The sequence below is a fragment of the Pan paniscus genome, chromosome 18 (assembly GCF_029289425.2).
Source record: "Pan paniscus chromosome 18, NHGRI_mPanPan1-v2.0_pri, whole genome shotgun sequence".
NCBI lineage: Eukaryota > Metazoa > Chordata > Mammalia > Primates > Hominidae > Pan > Pan paniscus.
This window is the reverse complement of record NC_073267.2, coordinates 25,603,129-25,623,183: the sequence shown is the minus strand read 5'-3', so window position 1 is coordinate 25,623,183 and position 20,055 is coordinate 25,603,129. Positions and strand designations below refer to the sequence as shown.

The 20,055-nt window shown below is 44.4% G+C and overlaps 1 protein-coding gene across 3 annotated transcripts in view; it reads right to left on the bottom strand.

Moving 5' to 3' along the window:
- Positions 1-20,055, bottom strand: part of PRKCB (protein kinase C beta) — a 379,967-nt gene that overhangs the window by 10,092 nt on the left and 349,820 nt on the right. For all 3 annotated transcript variants that reach the window (XM_034939848.4, XM_034939847.4, XM_055100033.2), the window contains one exon: positions 19,337-19,477. In XM_034939848.4, coding sequence (XP_034795739.2) covers positions 19,337-19,477 — 141 coding nt within the window. The remainder of the gene's footprint in view (positions 1-19,336; positions 19,478-20,055) is intronic.

Genomic DNA, 20,055 nt, shown 5'->3' with positions numbered 1-20,055 from the left:
CAGAATGAGACTCTGTCTCAAAAAAAAAAAAAAAAAAAAAGAAGAAGAAAGGCCAGGGAATGGAGTGAGAGTGATGCCATTTTCAGCTTGGAGGAAATGGCCTTTGAGCAAGACCTCAGTGAAGTGAGAGAGGGTGCCCTTTGGATGTCGGGAAGAAAGGCATGCTAGGCAGAGGGAGCTGCAAGTGCAAAGGCCCCAAGACAGAGCTCACCTGGCACAGTCACCAAGCAGCAATGAGGTCAGTATGGTATGGCCAGAGCAGAGTGACCAAGGGGCCACACAGCGGGCCACAAGCCAGAGCAGGGTCCTTGATGGCCATGTAAGGACAGTGGATTTTCATCTCAGCTAGATGAGAAACTGCTGGAGAATGTTGAGCCCTGAATGATATGATGACGTATGTTTTGTTTTTATAATATTTCATTGTTTTAGAGACATGGTCTTGCTCTGTTGCCCATGCTTGAGTCAGAGGCATGATCATAGCTCACTGCAGCCTCAAACTCCTGGGCTCAAGCAATCCTCCCACTTTAGCCTCATGAGTAGCTAGGACTACAGGTGTGCACCACCACGCAGGACTAATTTTTTTTTTTTTGTAGACACAGGGTGTGTGTGTGGGGTCTTGCTATGTTGCCCAGGCTGGTCTCGAACTCCTATCCTCAAGTGATCCTCCCACCTCAGCCTCCCAAAGTTCTGGAATTCCAGGTGTCAGCCACCAAGACTGGCCCTGATTTACATTTAAACATGGTCACTGGTGTGGTGTACAAGGATAGATTAAATGAGCGGGGGACAATAGTGGAAACAGTACAACCAGTGAGGAGTTGGTTATGATAATCCAGGTAAGAATGATGGGGGCTTGAAGGAAGGTGATTGGTGGAGGGATGGAAAGATGCATTCGGATGTGGGGTATGTTCTGAATTCAGAGTTGACAAGATTTGCTGATGGATTGGGTGTGGGGTACGTGAGGAAGAGAGGCATTGTTGGTGACCCTGGCATTTTTGGCCTGAGCTATTTAGTAAGAGGGGAACACGAGGAGGAGATCCCATTTGAGGGGGGAAATTTAGTATTTGCTTTCCTTTTTGATAAGTTCAAAATTCCGGAGGACACGTCAAGGAGTCCCCTCAGCTGCAGTGTGGGGATTGCAGAGGTTTGGGGAGCTAGATTGGTGGCTGTGGCATCGGGGAGAGACTGCCGCAGTCATCCACAGGAGAGGAATGGTGGCTAGGACTGTAGAAAAGGGAGGCGGAGCAGACAACAAAGAGGTGATGGTGGCAGGGACTGCTGGTATGGCATCCTGGTGTGGCTATAAGGCAGACCCGTGCGTGTTTTTCTTTGGCCTGGGTGTTGGAACCCAAGCCAGCCAGTCTAGGAAGCACATTTGCTGAGGCACGGAGCATCTTCAGGGACCGTTTTTCTTTAAAAACCATCAATTTCCCATCCACACCAGAAGGCTGTTGCTTCGCCTGGGCCTCCCCAGAGGCTGTGATGGGAGACAGTGAAACAGCTTCTGGCAGCTCCACAACCTCCCCCTCCCTCTCCCCACTCCCTCCTGCCTCAGAGAACAATGAAATCTTTAAGTGAGATAGCACAGAGGAGACACGAGAACAGGGGTTAACCAAGGGGGTGCGATACAGAGGGAGCGTGATTTCCCTGCTAATCAGCAGCTTACAGGGCTGGCAGATCACAGCCTCCCTGTTAAGTGTTTCTGTGTTTTTCAAATGGAGCTGTCACTGACCATTAGCTTCAGGAGCGCTCCCTAAATGGAGACGTCAGCCCTTGGGAGACACAGCCCAGATCAGTTTCCTGCCTGCTGTGTCCTTGAAGTATGGGCAGCTCAGTGGCTGGGATCTAATTAAAAACGCACCATGGATTGCACCTGCCTCTCTGGCTTGTCTTGGGTGAACACTTCAGCCTCACTCAGCTTAAAAAAAAAAAGAAAATCCGACTCCCTTGTCATCAGGGTACATCAATGGGGCTCCTGGAACAGGAATGGGGGCCAGAAACCAACTGGGTTATTTAAACCACAAGCACCACTTTCAGGATTAAGGAGAGGAGTAAGAAGGTTGATTTGTTGAATTACGCTCCTGAATTTAAGAATCTAGACAGTTTGAAAAGCTTATCTGTGACCTGTTACACGTAAGCTCTTTTTCTTTTTCTCTTCTCTTTTAATTTCTGTTTCATTGAATTAATAACAGAGTCTTGCTGTTGAATGTGGAGTTGGCTTGGTCACCACTGCCACAGGGATCTCTTTTTTGTTTTGTTTTATTTTGTTTTGTTTTTTGAGACAAGGTCTTGCTCTCTTACCCAGGTTGGGGTGCAGTGGCGTGATCATAGCTCACTGCCACCTTGAATTCCAAGGCTCAAGGGATCCTCTTGCCTTGGCCTTGTGAGTAGCTTGGGACCACAGCTGCACACCACCATGGCCAGCGAAAGGGATCTTTTAAAGACGCTGACTGGAGTATGCCATTTCCCTGCTCTTATCTGCAATAGCTCCCCATTGCCCAAAGCCCACACTCCTTAGCATGGCTTAAGGGGCCATTTAGGACCTGTCCCTGGACACTTGGTCAATGGCCCCTTCCCTGCCTGTGTCCCTCACCCCCTGAGACACCCTCCAGCCATACTGAAGTATTTCCAGTTCCTAGAACACTCATGAACTCTTGGAGGTGACTCCAAGCCCTTGCACAGGCTGTCTCCTCTGCCAGGAACACTTGCCTTCCACTCCTTCTCCATTCATCCAGCTATCTCCTGTGCATCCTTTCTGTCTCCAGAGCAGTGTCACTTCCTCCACGAGGTTTTCCCTGACCTGTCCTCTATACTCCTGGATTTATCCCATCAAAATACAGGGTGTTCATCAAATAATCGTCAGAGGAAAGAAAAATTGGGAATCTACTATGGGCCAATAGGGAAAACAGTTAAATAATGATACATCTATTTGATGTATGACCATGCAAAACACTCTTAAAAATTAAAAGAAGATGTAGAAGAATATTAAATGACATAGTTATATAATTACTAACAGTGTGTACAATATCTTCCCATTCTATAAATTATATACACAAATGTATACGTAATATCTGTACACATTTTATACACAGGCTTATGGAGATTAGAAGAATTACAGATGGTTTTAATTTTTTCCTTTTCCCCTTTATGCTTGATTATATTTTTAAAATTTACATAACAACCAGGTATTGTTATTATTATTTTGTAATAAGAAAAGAAGCTGTGAAAGCTATTTTAAATGAGACAGCAATTATCATGGAAGAAATTGAAAAGTAGAAATAAAGAGAATGGGAGTATTTGGGTAAATTGTTAAGGTTAGCCTGATGCTACTTTAACATGCTTCATCTTAGTAAAACACTCTAACGCAGCAGGAGGATCGCTTGAGGCTAGGAGTGTGAGACTAGCCTGGGCAACATAGCAAGACCCTGTCTTTACAAAAATTTAAAACTTCTCAGGGCATGACGCCACATGCCTGTAGTCCCAGCTACTTGGAAGGCTGAAGTTGGAGGATCACTTGAGCCCAGGAGGTTTAGACTGCAGCAAGCTATGATCGTGCCTCTACACTTCAGCCTGGGTGACAGAGTGAGACCCTGTCTCAAAACAAAATGAAACAAAAAAACTCTAAAACAAGTGGCTGCTTTGACGTGTATTTTGGTGCTAAGGGATAATGAGGAAGGCTAATATTTGGCTCTTGTAGATCCTCTGCCTAGCAGCATGCTGGACACTGGCGATACATAAGAGGGTACCTGTTCTTGTCCCCATTGAGCTTAAGATCTAGCAGAGGACACAGATGCACACACAGGCCACTGCATGGGACCATGGGACAGGTGCTGCCATTGAGCACAGAGGAAAGGAACCCAAGAAGGGCCAGGAACTCTGTCTGGAGGGAGTGACATCTCACTTGAGTGGGACCTGCAAGAGAGACATTGCTTCTTTGGAGGAGGAAAGGAAAGAGCCTGGAGAAGAAATGGAGGTAAAAAGAGGGCATGGACAAGGTAAGATGGTGGAGGAGAGGATAAGGCTCCTCCCTGCTGTCTGTTGCCTAGCCGACTTTGATAACATGAGGCTAGTGGCTCAGGGGAGCTACCTGCCCAGCCTCCATCAAGACACCAGGACACCTTCAGGTTAGCAAGACCAGAAGGTCACGATGAAAAGACATCCAAGCTACATAGCCTAGGCAAAAAGACAAACGCATCTTTCTTTTTCACATGTGCACATCCAGTGAAATGCAGGGTCGTTCCTATGCCTTCCAGTTTCCCACAGCCGAATACAGGAGGGACCCACTCCAGGGAGAATCAGATGCTCAAAGCTGCATACATATTTGATCATTTAAAAAAGTCATTTGTGGTCTGGGTTTTGGCAGAAAAAAAGAGAGATTTAAGTCTCCTTTTTCTGCTAATAATGAAGGTCCCTTACAATCAGGGATCTTTTATCTCTTATGTTTATTTAGGGAGGAAGTCAGTAGGAGAGGGGTCTTTTGTGTTTGATACTAAGTCTGTTTTGTTTTGCTCTTGCTTTTCTTAATTTTCATTAAAAAATAACATCCAGTGTTTTGATTTCCTCCAGATCTCAGTTTAAATGGCACCCTGTCAGAGAAGCTGTTCCAGACCACCTTCAAATGAAGAGGATCCTCCTTCTTCCCTCCTGTTATTCTCTGTCAAGATATCCTGTTCATTTCTTTCACAGAAATAAAATCTGGTATATCTCAGTCTATAATTATTAATACAGGTTCATTCTCTGTTGATTGTCTATGTTCTCATCTAGACTGTAAGCCACATGAGAGTAAAATCACATCTGTTTTATTCACCACTGCGTTTCTAGAACCCAGGGATGAAAAAAAATCAAATGGACAAATAATAGTGTATGTGAAGCACTAACTATGAGCCAGATACTGTGTTAAGTGTTTTGCAAGCTTTACCTCCTTTAACCCCCCCAAAAGCTCTATGAAGTCCTTGCTGTGCAATGAGAAAATGGGTTTAGTTTAAGTATCTGACCACGATTTGATCCTAGATTTGACAAGAGATCCAGACTCTTCTATCAGTCTCCTACATTTATCGCAGAAACAAACAAGCTATTAAAAAGCACCAAGATGCCAGGCATGGTGGTGCATGCCTATAATACCAGCACTTTGGGAGGCCCAGGTGGAAGGATCACTTGAGGTCAGGAGTTTGAGACCAGCCTGGGCAACATAGAGAGAACCTGTCTCTACAAAGAATTTTTTAAAAATTGGCCAGGCATGGTGGTGCATGCCTGTGGTCCCAGCTGTTCAAGAGGCTGAGGCAGGGGGAATCCCTTGAGCCCAGGAATTGGAGGCTGCAGTGAGCTATGACTGTTCCACTTCACTTCAGCCTGGGTAACAGAGTAAGATCCTGTCTCTAAAAAAAAAAAAAAAAAAAAAAGGAATTATAATAATAATTTTTTTTTTGAGATGAAGTCTCACTTTGTCGCCCAGGCTGGTGTGCAGTGGCATGATCTCGGCTCACTGCAACCTCCACCTCCCGGGTTCAAGCGATTCTCCTGCCTCAGCCTCCCAAGTAGCTGGGACTACAGGCACCCATCACTATGCCCAGCTAATTTTTGTATTTTTAGTAGAGACGGGGTTTAACTATGTTGGCTAGGCTGGTCTCGAACTCCTGACCTCGTGATCTGCCCGCCTTGGCCTCCCAAAGTGCTAGGATTACAGGCATGAGCCTCTGTGCCTGGCCATAAAAAATTTTAAAACACACAAAAGAATCCCTCTTAATCCCGCCACCCCAAACCTCTGTATTATGTTAACATCTTGGTTTGTATCCTAGATGGCTGGATGAATAGATGAATGGATGTTTTTTAGTTTTTAGACAAAGGTGGAATCATGACTCTGTTCTTTTGCTTGCTTTTTAAAAGAAACTAGATGAAATACACTCTAAACATCTTCCCATGTCAACAGAATATCATTTTTTTTCTTATCTATTCTTCACCATTCATCCTAAACCCACATTGCTGGCTTCAAGTAAACTCACCCTCAAATAGTAATTATCCCTTCTATTTGCCTATCTTTTTATAGCTTTGATTCCCACAAGGCTGTGAGATAGGCAAGAAAAGGATTATCTCCACTTAACAGATAATTTTAAGAGTTAACAGTTTGTTCAGGGTCATATGGGGTCAAGTAGGAGAGCCAAGATCCAGAGCCCATCTGTTCAATTCCAAAGCCCATGGGCTTTCCATTACATCCCATTGCCTCATACTATGTATCTGATTGTGTGGCATGGACTTAAAAGTTAAGCTGACCTGGGTACCAATCCTGGCTCCAACAATTCCCAGCTATACAACCTTCAAGCAAGTTAGCTAAGTCCCCTAAGCTCAAGTTTCTTGTAGGGTGTGGTGAGAATGACTTGATAAAATTCACATCAAATACTTAACATGGTAGCTGGTGGTTGCTGCTGAGGGCTGACTGACCCATTCATGTCCAGTGAGTAAGTCTGATAGGGCTGTGCTCTGGCTTGAAAGAGGTCCTGTATGCTCTGCCAAACCCCAAATTCCTACCCATATTCCCATCCCAATTACAAGCAGAATGAGGACCTGCCAGTGCTACTTTAGACATAGAACAGAAACCTTCCCACTTAGCCTGGTGCATCGTGGCAGGAAGCTACAAGACAAAGCCAGGCCCTGGGGCTCCCAGTTAGAGGAAGTGAGAAAAAGACGTGTACCCTGGGGAGCAAAAGGGATGCATTTCCATTCCCATCCAAGCCTCACTTCCTTAGAAAGACATTTCAGGTAGATTAACACACCATCTCTGTGCTGTTTTCCATATGCCATTTGGGGGGGGCATTTTGTGGTTATTTTTAAGAGACTGCACTTGTAACAAAACAAAAAGTAAGCTTTCTGTTTTCCTTTCTGGGTCATGAGCTGGTCTCAACCCTCCAAATTCAACTGTCACTGGAAGTCTTTGTGGAGTTGGAATTTCTATTGGGAGTGGCTGTGAAGGTAGGAAGAACATCAGCAAATGTGGTGATATGGTTTGAATGTGTTCTCCCAAAGTTCTTGTGCTGGACACTTAATCCCCAATGCAACAGTGTTGAGAGGCGGGAACTTTTGGAGGTGACTGGATTGATGTTATTATTGTGGGAGTGAATTTATTTAAAAAGTAAGTTACCCTCCCTCATGTGCTCTCTTGCCATGTGATGCCTTCTATCAGGTTACTATGCAGCAAGAAGGTCCTCCCCAGATACAGCCCCTGATCTTGTACTTCCCACCCTCCAGAACCATGAGCCAAATAAATTTCTTTTCATTGTAAGTTATCCACTTTTTTTTTTTTTTTTTGAGACAGGGTCTCACTCTGTCACTCGAGCAGGAGGATTGCTTAAGCCTGGGAGGTCGAGTCTGCAGCAAGCTGTGACCACGACACTGCAGCCTTGACCTCCCAGGCTCAAGCAATCCTGCCTTAGTCACCCAAGTAGCTGGGACTACAGGCATGTGCCACCCCACCTGGTTGATTTTTGTAATTTTTGTGTGTGTAAAGACAGACTTTTGCCATGTTCCCCAAGCTGGTCTCAAACTCCTGGGCTCAAGCTCAAGTGATCTGCCCATGTTAACCTCCCAAAGTGCTGGAATTACAGGCATGAGCCACACTGCACCAGGCCCCAGTTTCAGGTATTCTTATAGCAGCACAAAACAGACTAAGACAGACACACAATGTCATAAAAATGAAGGAGAAGAGGGGCTTAAAAAGAAAGAAGGCACTCTGCACTTTTCCTACAGATAAACTCACTTATATAGGAAACTAGGAAGTTATTCAAAGGGTGATGTAGAGTTAGATAAGCAGATAAGAAACAATCTCCAAGATAGAGGGGAATAATGCAAGATACAGAAATTGTACACAGCATGCTAACATCCTTGTGTGTGATGTAGACTATTTCTGGGCCTGAACACATCTTCTCTAGAAGGTCACACAAGAACCTGGTTGCAATGGGTGTCTCTGGGAAGGAGAACCAGGAAGCCTAGCTAGGAGCCATGGGTGAGGGGAATCTTAATTTCACTTTGTAGCTTCTGATGCTGCTTGAATATTTTATTTTTTCACATTTTTTTAAAGGAGAAAGGATTAGAGCACCTAATAATATGGTGAGGTCAAAAAAGATGAGACAAGCTTATGAGAAGAGGCAGTTTTCAGGTCATTGATGACTCAATGAGAAAAATATCAATAGGATGGCGGGAGCAGAAGCCAGATTGCACCAAACTGAGGAAACAATAAATTGTCATCAAGTGGAAATAGCAGGAACTGGCAACTCTTTCAAAAGTGTGTTTGTATGCAAAGTAAGGTAGGGTAGTAATCATAGCAGTAGTAAGAGTAGTAGTAAGGAGGATTCCCAGGTTTGAGGTAGGGGATTTTTAACATGAAAAAGACATAGCAGGTTTATGCACAAAGGAGAAGGCCAGGATAGAGTCAGAAAGGACAGCTGCTGTTTTTGCCCAGCCAGCAGGCATTGTCTTTTCTTCTAGTGACAGTGGCTTTATTTTTCTTTTTTTCTTTTTTTTTTTTTTTTTGAGTCGGAGTCTCGCTCTTTTGCCCAGGCTGGACTGCAGTGGCGCTATCTCAGCTCACTGCAAGCTCCGCCTCCTGGGTTCACACCATTCTCCTGCCTCAGCCTCCCAAGTAGCTGGGACTACAGGTGCCCGCCACCGCGCCTGGCTAATTTTTTGTATTTTTTAGTGGAGATGGGGTTTCACCGTGTTAGCCAAGATGGTCTCGATCTCCTGACCTCATGATCCACCCGCCTCAGCCTCCCAAAGTGCTGGGATTATAGGCGTGAGCCACCACACCCGGCCATGACAGTGGCTTTTTTTTCTTAAAGGAGATATTCCTTCTCTTCTTTCAAAATGTCTGATTTAGATAGGACATTCCTTCTCTTTTTTCAAAATGTCTGGATTAGATCCAGCTCTCTGGCTAAGAGAGGCTGGTGACCCAGGCCCGGTCAATCAGCACATTCCATCCCCCTGGTGCAGTGAGCAATTCCCTTAGAGATGGGCATATGACCCAATAATCTTCCAAAAAGATTGAGTCCTAGGCTGCTGGGATTTTATAAAAAGGAAGCCCTTTTCTTTGGTAGAAGTTGCAGAGATAATGGGACATAAATTGGGAGTTGCTATGTGCCCAAGAAAGCCTTCTGAGAATGAAGAATGAAGTCAACACAGTGGGGAAAGAAATCCTAAGGGATATAGATAAATGTTTCCCTGCTGGCATTGTTTGGGACCAGATGAAGATGATCCATCTACATCTGAATACTAACTATCATTATTTTTTGCTTAAAAGTCAATTTAAATCAGATTCCTATTTGAAACCATAGGAGTTTTGTTGATACAGAGAGAAGCTGTAGACACAGACTAAACAGGGGAGATAAGCATGAAGGATCAAGAGGGTGGAGTCCAGAGCAGGAGTGAGGGTAAGTCTCACATGAGTTGGGGGAGGGAACACATATTTGCTAAGACAGAGATGGAAGCTGGGCAAGGAGGTCAAGATGACTATGGAGGTGCCGGTAGGTGGTAAGAAGCTGACGGCTACCAACCTGTGGCACCCATGGGCCTCAATCTTCCTCACGATTTAGGGCAGGGATCCCCAATCCCTGGGCCATGGACCAGTATCAAAATAACAATAATAATAATAAATAATAATATAATAGTACATGACTCAAAGTCATGTATCTGGTAGGTTCTATGGTTGACTTGCCCCCACAAAGTTCATGTGTTAGAAACTGAATCTCCAATGCAACAGTGTTGAGAGGTGGCACCTCATGAGAACTTAACAACATTATCTTGGTAGTGGGATCCTAATAAAAGGGATGAGTTTGGCTCCGTATCTTTCCCCTGCATGTGCACACACATGTATGCATATGCATATATATGCACACACATGCACGCATACTCTCTCTTGCCCTTCACCTTCTGCCATGGGATGACACAGCAAGAAGTCTCTCACCAGATGCAAGCCCCTCACCCTTGGACTTCCCAGCCTCCAGAACTGTAAGAAATAAATTTCTTTTCTTTATAAATTATCTAGTCTGTGCTATTCAGTCATAGCAACACAACATGGACTGAGACAGAAACTGATTTAGGAACTTCACCTGGCTCAGGAACCTGCCAATTCCAACCATCTAAAGGGAGCCTGGTTTGATCTGAAGTTTAAATGGGTTCTCCATGGGTGTGTAGATAGGTGGAGAGAGATAAACAGACTCCAAGCTGTGTGTCCTAAATGGCTCTTGGCTATTTGTTTGTCAGTATATAAATGTAGGTTGATATTTTTATTAAGATCTCTGCAAACTCCACACAGTGGATACCCCAAAAGAACAACCAGAAATGAGCAGGGAAACCTCTACTCCTTAATGAGCCTGTCTCGGCTGCCTCATTTCAATGCTGCCATGCCCTTCTTTCAGAGGTTAGTCAATGCGTGCTGTCTTTGTCAGCCTCAAAATCAAAGCCCTAAGGAACAAATAAGATTTGCATCTTTTAAAATCCTGACAACGAATTATAAAAGCTGTGAAGATGCTACTTATTTGTTGCAATATTTTAAAATAAATTTAAATCATTTGAATTGTAAGAATACTCAGTCTTTTTCTATTATGTAACAGACACCATTCGATGGTGTTATCATGACTCTCCTGGTAGCACAATCACAAACCTTACCAGGGGCTCCAAGTGCTTCTAATAATCTTTACAAGGGTCTTGTGCAGTGTACAGTCCAGGGATCAAGTCCTGGCTCCTCTGCTTTCTAGTTGCTGGACCTTGGGCAAATGCCTTAACTTTTCCAAGCTCTAGTTCCTCATCTATAATGTGGTGATAACTCTACCTTATAGGGTTGAGAGAATTAAATGAGGCAATTCATGGAAGGCAGTTAAAACAGTGCCTGATGCAGACAAAAACGCAATATATTTTCTAATATATTTGAACAGTAAAGGTTTTATGAGAATTATTTTAAATCACAATTTTCAAAAAGGAATTGTTCTCTTGAGTATTTGATACTTCGGGGGAGTTAGGTTCTGTGCTTAAATAAATCACATTGAGTAAGTGTTAGATCCTTTTCTTAAGGCTTGAATTTGGAGTTTTAACAGCAAACATACAAAGGTTACACTTTCTGGATTCAATTCAGAAATGTCAGCACATCAAACACACACATTCAGACACACACACACAGAGGCACTTACTCATACAGTGTAAAGGGCAATTGGGTTTGGAAGAGAATGTCACATGAACAGATTCGCAGCTCATTAAAGCAGTACTTGAAGCTTTTGACCTCAGCTACATAAACAATGTTTTCAGATGATAAAATTGCTGAGAAACCAAGTCCTGTGAGTATGATTTAGTTTCTGAAGCAGTTCAGCATTTAGACTCTCAGAGGATACGGGCAATGGGATGTGATCAGATAGCCCAAGTAGTATTTTGGAAATGATACTAACAGAGCATAGGACAAGGACCTTTGCAAGCTATAAAAGCTTGCCAGGTTTTCAGCCTTTCCTACTGTCCAGATGCCTCAAAATTATGGGGCTTTAAGTAAAGTGCAGATAAGAATCGGTAACAAGAGCAGAAATGATTGGAATCAGTCTGTCATACAAGTGGGTTTGGAGTTAGTGAGGCCTGACACAGGCTAGAATGGAAGGAAGGAGGGAATGAGCATTGTAGTGATGTCTAGACAGGACTGGATGGTTGCTCCAATGTCAGGAGTGGAGGAAAGGGGATCTTAACGTCTACTTCTCATCAGGTTGTACTCCTCAAGCCCTGCCCAGAGAGCATTGACGATCAGATGCATCATATTTTAGAACACTTGACAATCTGGTTGACCATATTTTAGAACAATTGATGATCTGATTGATAATATTTTAAAAGAATACTAGAGCCATGTTTACTACTGGGCAGATCATTGTACACACACTTTAGCGCTTAAGACTCCACAGGTGCCAGGCACAGTGGCTCACACCTGTAACCCCCAGCACTTTCAGAGGCAGAGGTGGGAGGATCACTTGAGGCCAGGATTTTGACACCAGCCTGGGAAATTAATTAAAAACAATGAAAAAACAAATAAATAAAAAGCAGAAAAGACTCCAAGGACTCTAATGAAGCCTACTTAGCTTTCTCTTCCTCTTCACCTCACTGCTTCTATGCTGCTACCTGGGTTGTCTTCTGAGGCGGCTGAATCCTTGTACCCTGGGCTCATCCCCCTACCCAGTTTTCACAGTAAGCCCTTCATTAGGTGTTATGGACACTATGGGAGCCTTTCAGAGGAAGAGTGACAGGACTTCATTAAGCCAATTCGTGACAATACATGAATGCCATTAAACTCTCCATTAGGCATTTCAATGTGAACATATTACCTAGCATATCTTGTCCTGTGACATTATAGCTCCATGTACTACTACTTCTGCAATAAAATATGCTCATCCATGCCAAAGGCTCAATGCACCTTTTGCTACAAGTCAGCAAAATTCTGAGCTGGATCACCCAGACACAAAGCAACTCCCTGGGTACAGCCCTCAGCCACTGGACCCTCCGATATCACTACATTCTTTGCAACAGGATGGACAGGAGGAAGTCCAACCAAGAGCACAACCCTGTCCTCCTGCTCTATGCCCTGCAAGCCAGCGCTCTGTATCACAGAAGCTTTCCTGACCATCTATTTCATTCATTCATCCTATTGCTACAGGGACCAAACCCTTGGCTACCATGTTTTATACTTGAGGAGCAATCATGTGGGCAGTCTGCAGGGACTCATGTTCATCAGTGCCTTCATGTCTCCATGAGACAACGACTGAGTGCCTACAAGATGCCAGGAACTGGGGAGGACCTGAGGATGCCAACTTGGGGGTTCTCAAACAGCTCCAACCTGCCCAAGCTCCTATCACCTTTTGCCTGGATTATGGCAAGAGTCTTAACCAGTCTCCCTGATTTCACCCTTGTCCCTGCAGCACTCAGAGGGATCCTTTAAAAACCCAAAGTCAGAACATGTTATTTCTTGGCTCATGAGTTGGTGTAAAAGCCAAAGATCCTTCAGTGGTCTGTGCTTTCCTTTGGCCTCTCTGATCTCACACCCCCTTTTCCTTTCTCCCTCAACCCTTTGGCTCAGCCACCTGCACTCCTTGCTCTCCCTTGACCATGCCAGGCAAGCTCCTGCCTCAGGGCCTTTGCATCTGCTACTACCAACCAAATCACTCTCCCCCATCACCCAGATATATACATGGCTCCCACCTCCCTCATCTTCTTCCTGTATTTGCTGAAATGTCATTTTCTCCACCTACTCTATCATACGGACATCTCCCTGACATGGCTCTTCTAATCTCCATCCCTACTTCAGCTTCCTGCATAATGTTTATCAACTTCTGACACATCGTATATTTTACTTGTTTCTATGTTTATTATTTTGCCCACTCTACCTAGAATATAAGCTCCATGAAGGCAGGGACATTAATTATTTTTAGTGCTATGTTCCCATCACCTAGAACATTACCTAACCTCATCACCCACTGAATGGATAACTCAATATCTGACAACATCCCCACCACAGGACAGAACCAGCACACGCTTCTTCCCAAGCCACTGCTCCATCATGCACTCAGCGACAGAGTCTGCCCTTTAGTACCCAAACCACCACCTTCCTCCTACCACATGCTGGCCAGCAACAGCCTGCTGTGTGCCCTGAACAATAACTTCACCAGAACATTCTATACTTAACTGTATATACCCCTTCACTACAGTCCTTACTACACAGGGTCTACCTACTGCACTGCTACAACAGGTTCTGCCAATCAACTCACAGGCCTGCTGCACCCTGCAGCACTGAGTTCTAGCCCCTGCTACATAAAGGTGGAGTCCCTGGCCCCACAGTGTCCTATCCCCTGGGAGCTTGTGAGAAATGCAGAATCTGAAACCCCACCGCAGACTGGCTGAGTAAGAATTTTAGCCAGATACCCAAGTGACTCGTGCATGCACATTAAAATTTAAGACACTCTGCTGGGCTACATCATGGCATCTGTAACACTGGATTGGACTGTGCAAGGTTAGACTGCAGGAAGCTGCAGATCTCTCTACCCAAAGTCCTGCGATTCAATACATTGCCTCTTCAGATCCTTCACCAGCACCCTCTCCCAGCACACACTGCAAAACCACACGATGCCATGACAGTTTGCAAAATCCGCAGCCAAATTATAGTCCTTTATAAATAGGGTAGTAACTTACACAACAACCAATTTATTTGCGATACCCTGCTGTACATAAGAAAAACACCACACACTCTAATATATATCCCAAAAGACTCCTTATGTTCCACAGCACACTGTGTTACAGCATCTTGTTCTATGGCCATTCACTCATTCAGTAAGAATTCCTGAACACCTATAATGTGCTAAACCCTATGCTAGGCACTGGGATTTGACACAGAGAAAGTCACAATCTTAAAGTAGTCAAAAAGACAGGCATGAGATTGAACATGTTATTACAGCCTGTGATGAATTTCTTGATGGGACAGTAGCAGATATCTACTCAGGAATCAACAAGAGCCTCCCTGAGCGGGTGATGTTCTACTGATTTGATGAGGGGGAAAAGGCAAGGCACGGTGGGGATCAGGGGGCTGGTGAGAGCATAGGAAAGGGCTTCGGGCATCCCAGGTGCATGGCTCTGCACAGATGAAGCAGGCAAGGGAAAACAAGGCACTGCATGTTTGAGGGACTGAAAGAAGCCCAGGAATGCTGTTCTTGGAGTCAGGAGCTAAAGCTAGGAAGAGGACAGAGATCTAGCACTGGAAGACCTCAAAAGCCATACATGCCAAGGAGCGATCGAGACTGGGGCAACAGAGAGCCATTTGGGTGTTTTAAAGCAAAAGCAACACACAACCAGGCGAACATTAAAAAAGAAATGACTCTTGTTCCCTGCAACAATACACCAAATCTAGTGTATTTCAATACAGTTTCAAACAATGCTCTGTGAACAGCTCCTTGCCACAATAAAAGATGGCATTGAGAACAACTTAGAAAAACCCATTTAAAGTTATTTTAATGAACCTCCAATAATAGCACCCTTCACTGATGTTTGAATATAATCCTCTGTTATTGTTCCTTGTTTTTTCTCTCACCACACTCTATTTAATAGCATGCATGAATCAGAAACGCTGACAGATACATGCATGCCTTTTCACATCCCACAAGGCACATGGAACTCTGCACACGCTCACCATGGGCCTTTTGGAAGTGGCAGACAGTTAAGAAGGGGTGAGGAAGGAGAAATATAAAATCCTGGGATTGGGGGGAGGAGGGCTCTGATGCAATGCATTTGCAATGTAAAAGGCATACAGGCAGGCTGGATCAAATGGGTAGGTGATGTATCTTTTTTTTCTTTTTTCTGAGACAGGGCCTTGCTCTGTTGCCCAGGCTGGAGTGCAGTGGCATGATCATGGCTCATTGCAGCCTCAACCTCCCAGGATCAAGATCCTCCCACCTCAGCCTCCTGAGTAACTGGGACTACAGGTGGATGCTATCACGCCCACCAACGTTTGTATTTGTTGTAGAGACGGGGTTTTGCCATGTTGCCCAGACTGGTCTCAAATTCCTGGGCTCAAGCAATTTGCCTGCCTCAGCCTTCCAAAGTGTGGGGATTACAGGCACGAGCCACTGTACCTGGATAATGTATCATTTATTATTATTTCTAATTCAGTCTAAGGAGATTGAAGGTAGCACCTGCTCCTTTAGAGCTGGTACCAGAACACTTTGAAGTATGTAGCACAGCCTGATCACTGTACTTTGAAAGTCATTGTTAAACCCACATGGAGGAATTCAAGACACAGGTCAGTGGGAAATCATATCAAATGCAGAACAGTTGAGGGATCTTGTTGATAATGACTAAGTATTGTAATCTTTTTATATTATCAATGATAATAACAGCTACCTTTTCCTGAGTGCTTTCTATGAGCCAGGCACGAGGCTAGACCTTTTATATTCATTACTGCTTAGCAGGGCTATTCAAAATATTTAACCGGTCAAAACGGACTCTGGTTGTAAATAACCATTGCTAACAGACGCTGGCTAAATAGCAACCTGACTTTGAACCATCACTACCCCTGAGGCTATAAACCAACAATACATGGGATACATATGGGTGTGGGTGTGTTTTATTTGCCCCAAACTGTGTTTAATTTTCAAAAATTTGTTCTGATATATAAAAGAAATTGTGAGGTTTTGTTGTTGTTGTTTTTTGTTTTTTTGTTTGTTTGTTTGTTTTTGAGACGGAGTCTTGCTCTGTCACCCAGGCTAGAGTGCAATGGCACAATCTCAGCTCACTGCAACCTCTGCCTCCAGGTTCAAGCGATTCTCTATCCTCAGCCTCCCAAGTAGTTGGGACTACAGGTGCATGCCATCGCATCTAGCTAATTTTTGTATTTTTAGTACAGATGGGGTTTCACCATGTTGGCCAGGCTGGTCTCGAACTCCTGACCTCAGGTGATCTGCCCGGCTCAGCCTCCCAAAGTGCTGGGATTACGGGTGTGAGCCACTATACCCAGCCAAAATTGTGAGATTTTATATAAACATCTTAACTTTATACACCCTTTCACTAAGCCCTTACTACACAGGGCCTACATACTACACTGACTGTAACAGGATCTGTCAATCAACTCACAGGTCTGCTGCATCCCACAGCACCGAGTTCTAGCCCCTAAATACCATGAAGATGGAGCAGCCCTGAGGAGGCTGTATCCTGCGGGGCAGGCCATCGGGAGGTGAACATCAGCTGAGCCTGTTAGGTAGATCACCTGCTCTCTGGCTTGCATCGATCTCCAACACTTTCTCTTCTATCTCACCAGCCCTCTTCCCTCATTCATATTATCTGCTTGGCCTCTGTAGGCATCTGAGTCTGTGACCTCTTCTGGAAGCCATCACCCCATGCCCTGACTAGAAGGAGGACCAGTGTCTTCCACTTAAAGAGATGATTCTCTTGGCTGGGTGCAGTGGCTCACACCTGTAATCCTAGTACTTTGGGAGGCTGAGGTTTTTGGAGGATCACTTGAGCCCAGGAATTTGAGACTAGCCTGGGCAACATAGCAAGACCACATTTATTTATTTATTTATTTATTTATTTATATTTATTTATTTATTTATTTATTTATTTGAGACGGAGTCTCACTCTGTCGCCCAGGCTGGAGTGCAGTGGCGCAATCTCAGCTCACTGCAACCTCCACCTCCTTGGTTCAAGTGATTCTCCTGCCTCAGCCTCACGAATAGCTGGGATTATAGGCACCCACCATCACACCTAGCTAATTTTTGTACTTTTTTAGTAGAGATGGGGTTTTACCATGTTGGCCAGGCTGATCTCGAACTCCTGAGCTCAGGTGATCCACCCACCTCGGCTTCCCAAAGTGCTGAGATTATAGGCGTGAGGCACCGCACCCGGCCAAGACCCCATTTATTTAAAAATAAAAATAAAAAATTAGGCAGACATGGTGGTACACTCCTGTAGTCCCAGCTACTCAGGAGGCTGAGGTGAGAGCATCGCATGAGCCCTGGAGGTCGAGGTTGCAGTAAGCTATGATCGCGCTACTGCACTCCAACCTGGGTAACAGAAGAAGACCCTGTCTTTAAAAAAAGAAAAAAAAGGAGATGATTCTCCATGCTACCTCCCTCTGGTCTCTGCCTAGCTTCCCTGGCTGAGCTCCTAATGCCAAACTCCACAGCAGTGATTCTCAACCTTGAGAGCTCATCAAGTCACCTGGAGAGCCTATTAAACACAGAACACTGGGCCCCACCCCTAGAGTGTCTGATTCAGGAGGTCTGGGGTGGAGACCAAGAACTTTAGGAGACCAAGAATCTCCTAAAGTGCTCAGGAGATGTCGATACTGCTGGCTCTGACACTGCATACTGATACTGCATACTGATAGACAGCACACTTTGCAAACCACTGCACTACAGCTATAACATGACCCCCAGATGTCCGCTGGGTTCTATGCTGGTGGGGATGGGAGCGTGTGCATCTGGCCAAGTGAGGAAAGGGAGGTCCACATTTCCAGATCTCATAAATAACCCCACAAAAACCATATGAGTTATGCATCTCACCTCTGAGTTCCCGGTTTCCTGAACAAATAGCTCACTCTTCCTTTCCAGGTTACCTTTTCATCTTTTTCCAAATGGTCCCATAAAAGCTGTGATGCTGCTCATGACATGTGGGGCCCTCTTCGACCCCAATGTACACACAGATGTTATCTTAAGGAATAGCAGCAGCAGGATTCTGCCCCTCAAAGACCCTACACCGGGACATTAATTAATGTATGACACAGCTAACGAAAACCATGATCAGCTCTCTGTGAGTGCCTCCTCTGTACCAGGCTTGTACAAAGTGCTTTATGCATCATAACAACCCTCTGATGTCAAAACTATTATCATTACGTGCCTAGCACGTAAGTGCTCAAGAAATGAATAACAATACTAGTATCAAAATAACTACCATTATTGTCTTCTTCATCTTAACACTCAAACCCTTACAACGTTAGGTTTCAATGATGGTGTTTATGTTCACTCTTCAGCCTCAGTCAGTAGTTTTACAACCCATCATTGAGTCACCAAGTCTGCCCTCCATTTAATTTCACAAAGAAATATCCTCCCAGCAGAATAACAGTTTGATTAATTCAGGTGTAAACTCTTCTTTCCTGATGCCGACAAGTACTTCCTGATGAGTCTTTGGGGATAGAAAACCTTCCTGTTGGTACATGGACTGTGGGAAATGTGAGAGTTTTATTCTTGCATTATAAAACTTATGTCAAAGCCATCTCCACACCCAAACCCTCCAGGAGGGGGGCTTCAGTTCAAGAGGACTTCAGTCTCTGCTTCACTCTGTTTTGCCTTGGGTGGGAGCTGGCTGCTGAACTGCCATCTTATTTACTGACTCAGACATACTGTATGTTTCAGAATTAAATTTAAATACTGTTGAGATAAACAACATGACCTTTTCAATGTCAGTATGAAGAAAAAATGACACAGTTGAACCAAGAGAAAGAATGAGGGCAAAATTAGATCCTTTATCACAGTCCAAAAATGGATCTGAACTCTGCTCACCCAAGAACCATTCTCAGAAAGTTGTCAGCTAAGACAGTTACAATAATTGAATCGATGAAACAAAAATTCAATAGGCATCATCGTTTCCCTCTTTATAGAGACTAAGCTGGGCCAATGGAAAATGTCCATCTTAGTAACCAGGGATTTTGTGCATATGTGTGAATACATACACCCATGTTCCAGTAGACACATTGACGTCTACCCCTCAGGGAGCATTTGGAAAACACGAGGCACAGGCAAGAATACCTTGTGTGTGAATACCCAGCAGTCAGAGAGAATGGGCTACTTACAGCTTTTGGCTTATATGGGGGCTGGATCTCTTTGCGTTCAAGTTTCTCCCAATCAATATACCGGAAAAATGCATGCTCTTTGATATCACGTTCGCCTTCAGGTCCACAACCCAGACGTTTGCCCGGGTGTTTGGTCATCAGCTTCGAGAGAAAGAAAAACATTGAATTTGCTGAGTTTCAGAAGAGGAAATGTAAGACACTCAGAAATTATTACTCCAATGCATTAGGAAAGAAAGCGCAAATGAAGAATCTCAACTCATTTTTGTTTTTTGCTTTTTATCCCAGCAAAAAATCCCAGCCAGGACTTTGCAGGAGAGGACCTGATAATAGGACCCACTGCCAATCATCTGTTATGGTTAATCAAAACGAAGCCTGAATGTGGCCGTGAACTTCAAGTTAGAAATGCCACATGAGGGCCAGGCACAGTGGCTCACACCTGTAATCCCAGCAATTTGGGAGGCCTAGGTGGGCGAATCACAAGGTCAAGAGATCGAGACCATCCTGGCCAACATGGTGAAACCCTGTCTCTACTAAAAATACAAAAATTAGCTGGGTATGGTGGCACACACCTGTAGTCCCAGCTACTTGGGAGGCTGAGGCAGGAGAATTGTTGAACCCAGGAAGCGGAGGTTGCAGTGAGCTGAGATCGCGCCACTGCACTCTACAGTCTGGCGACAGAGAGAGACTCCGTCTCAAAAACAAAAAACAAAAAACAAAAA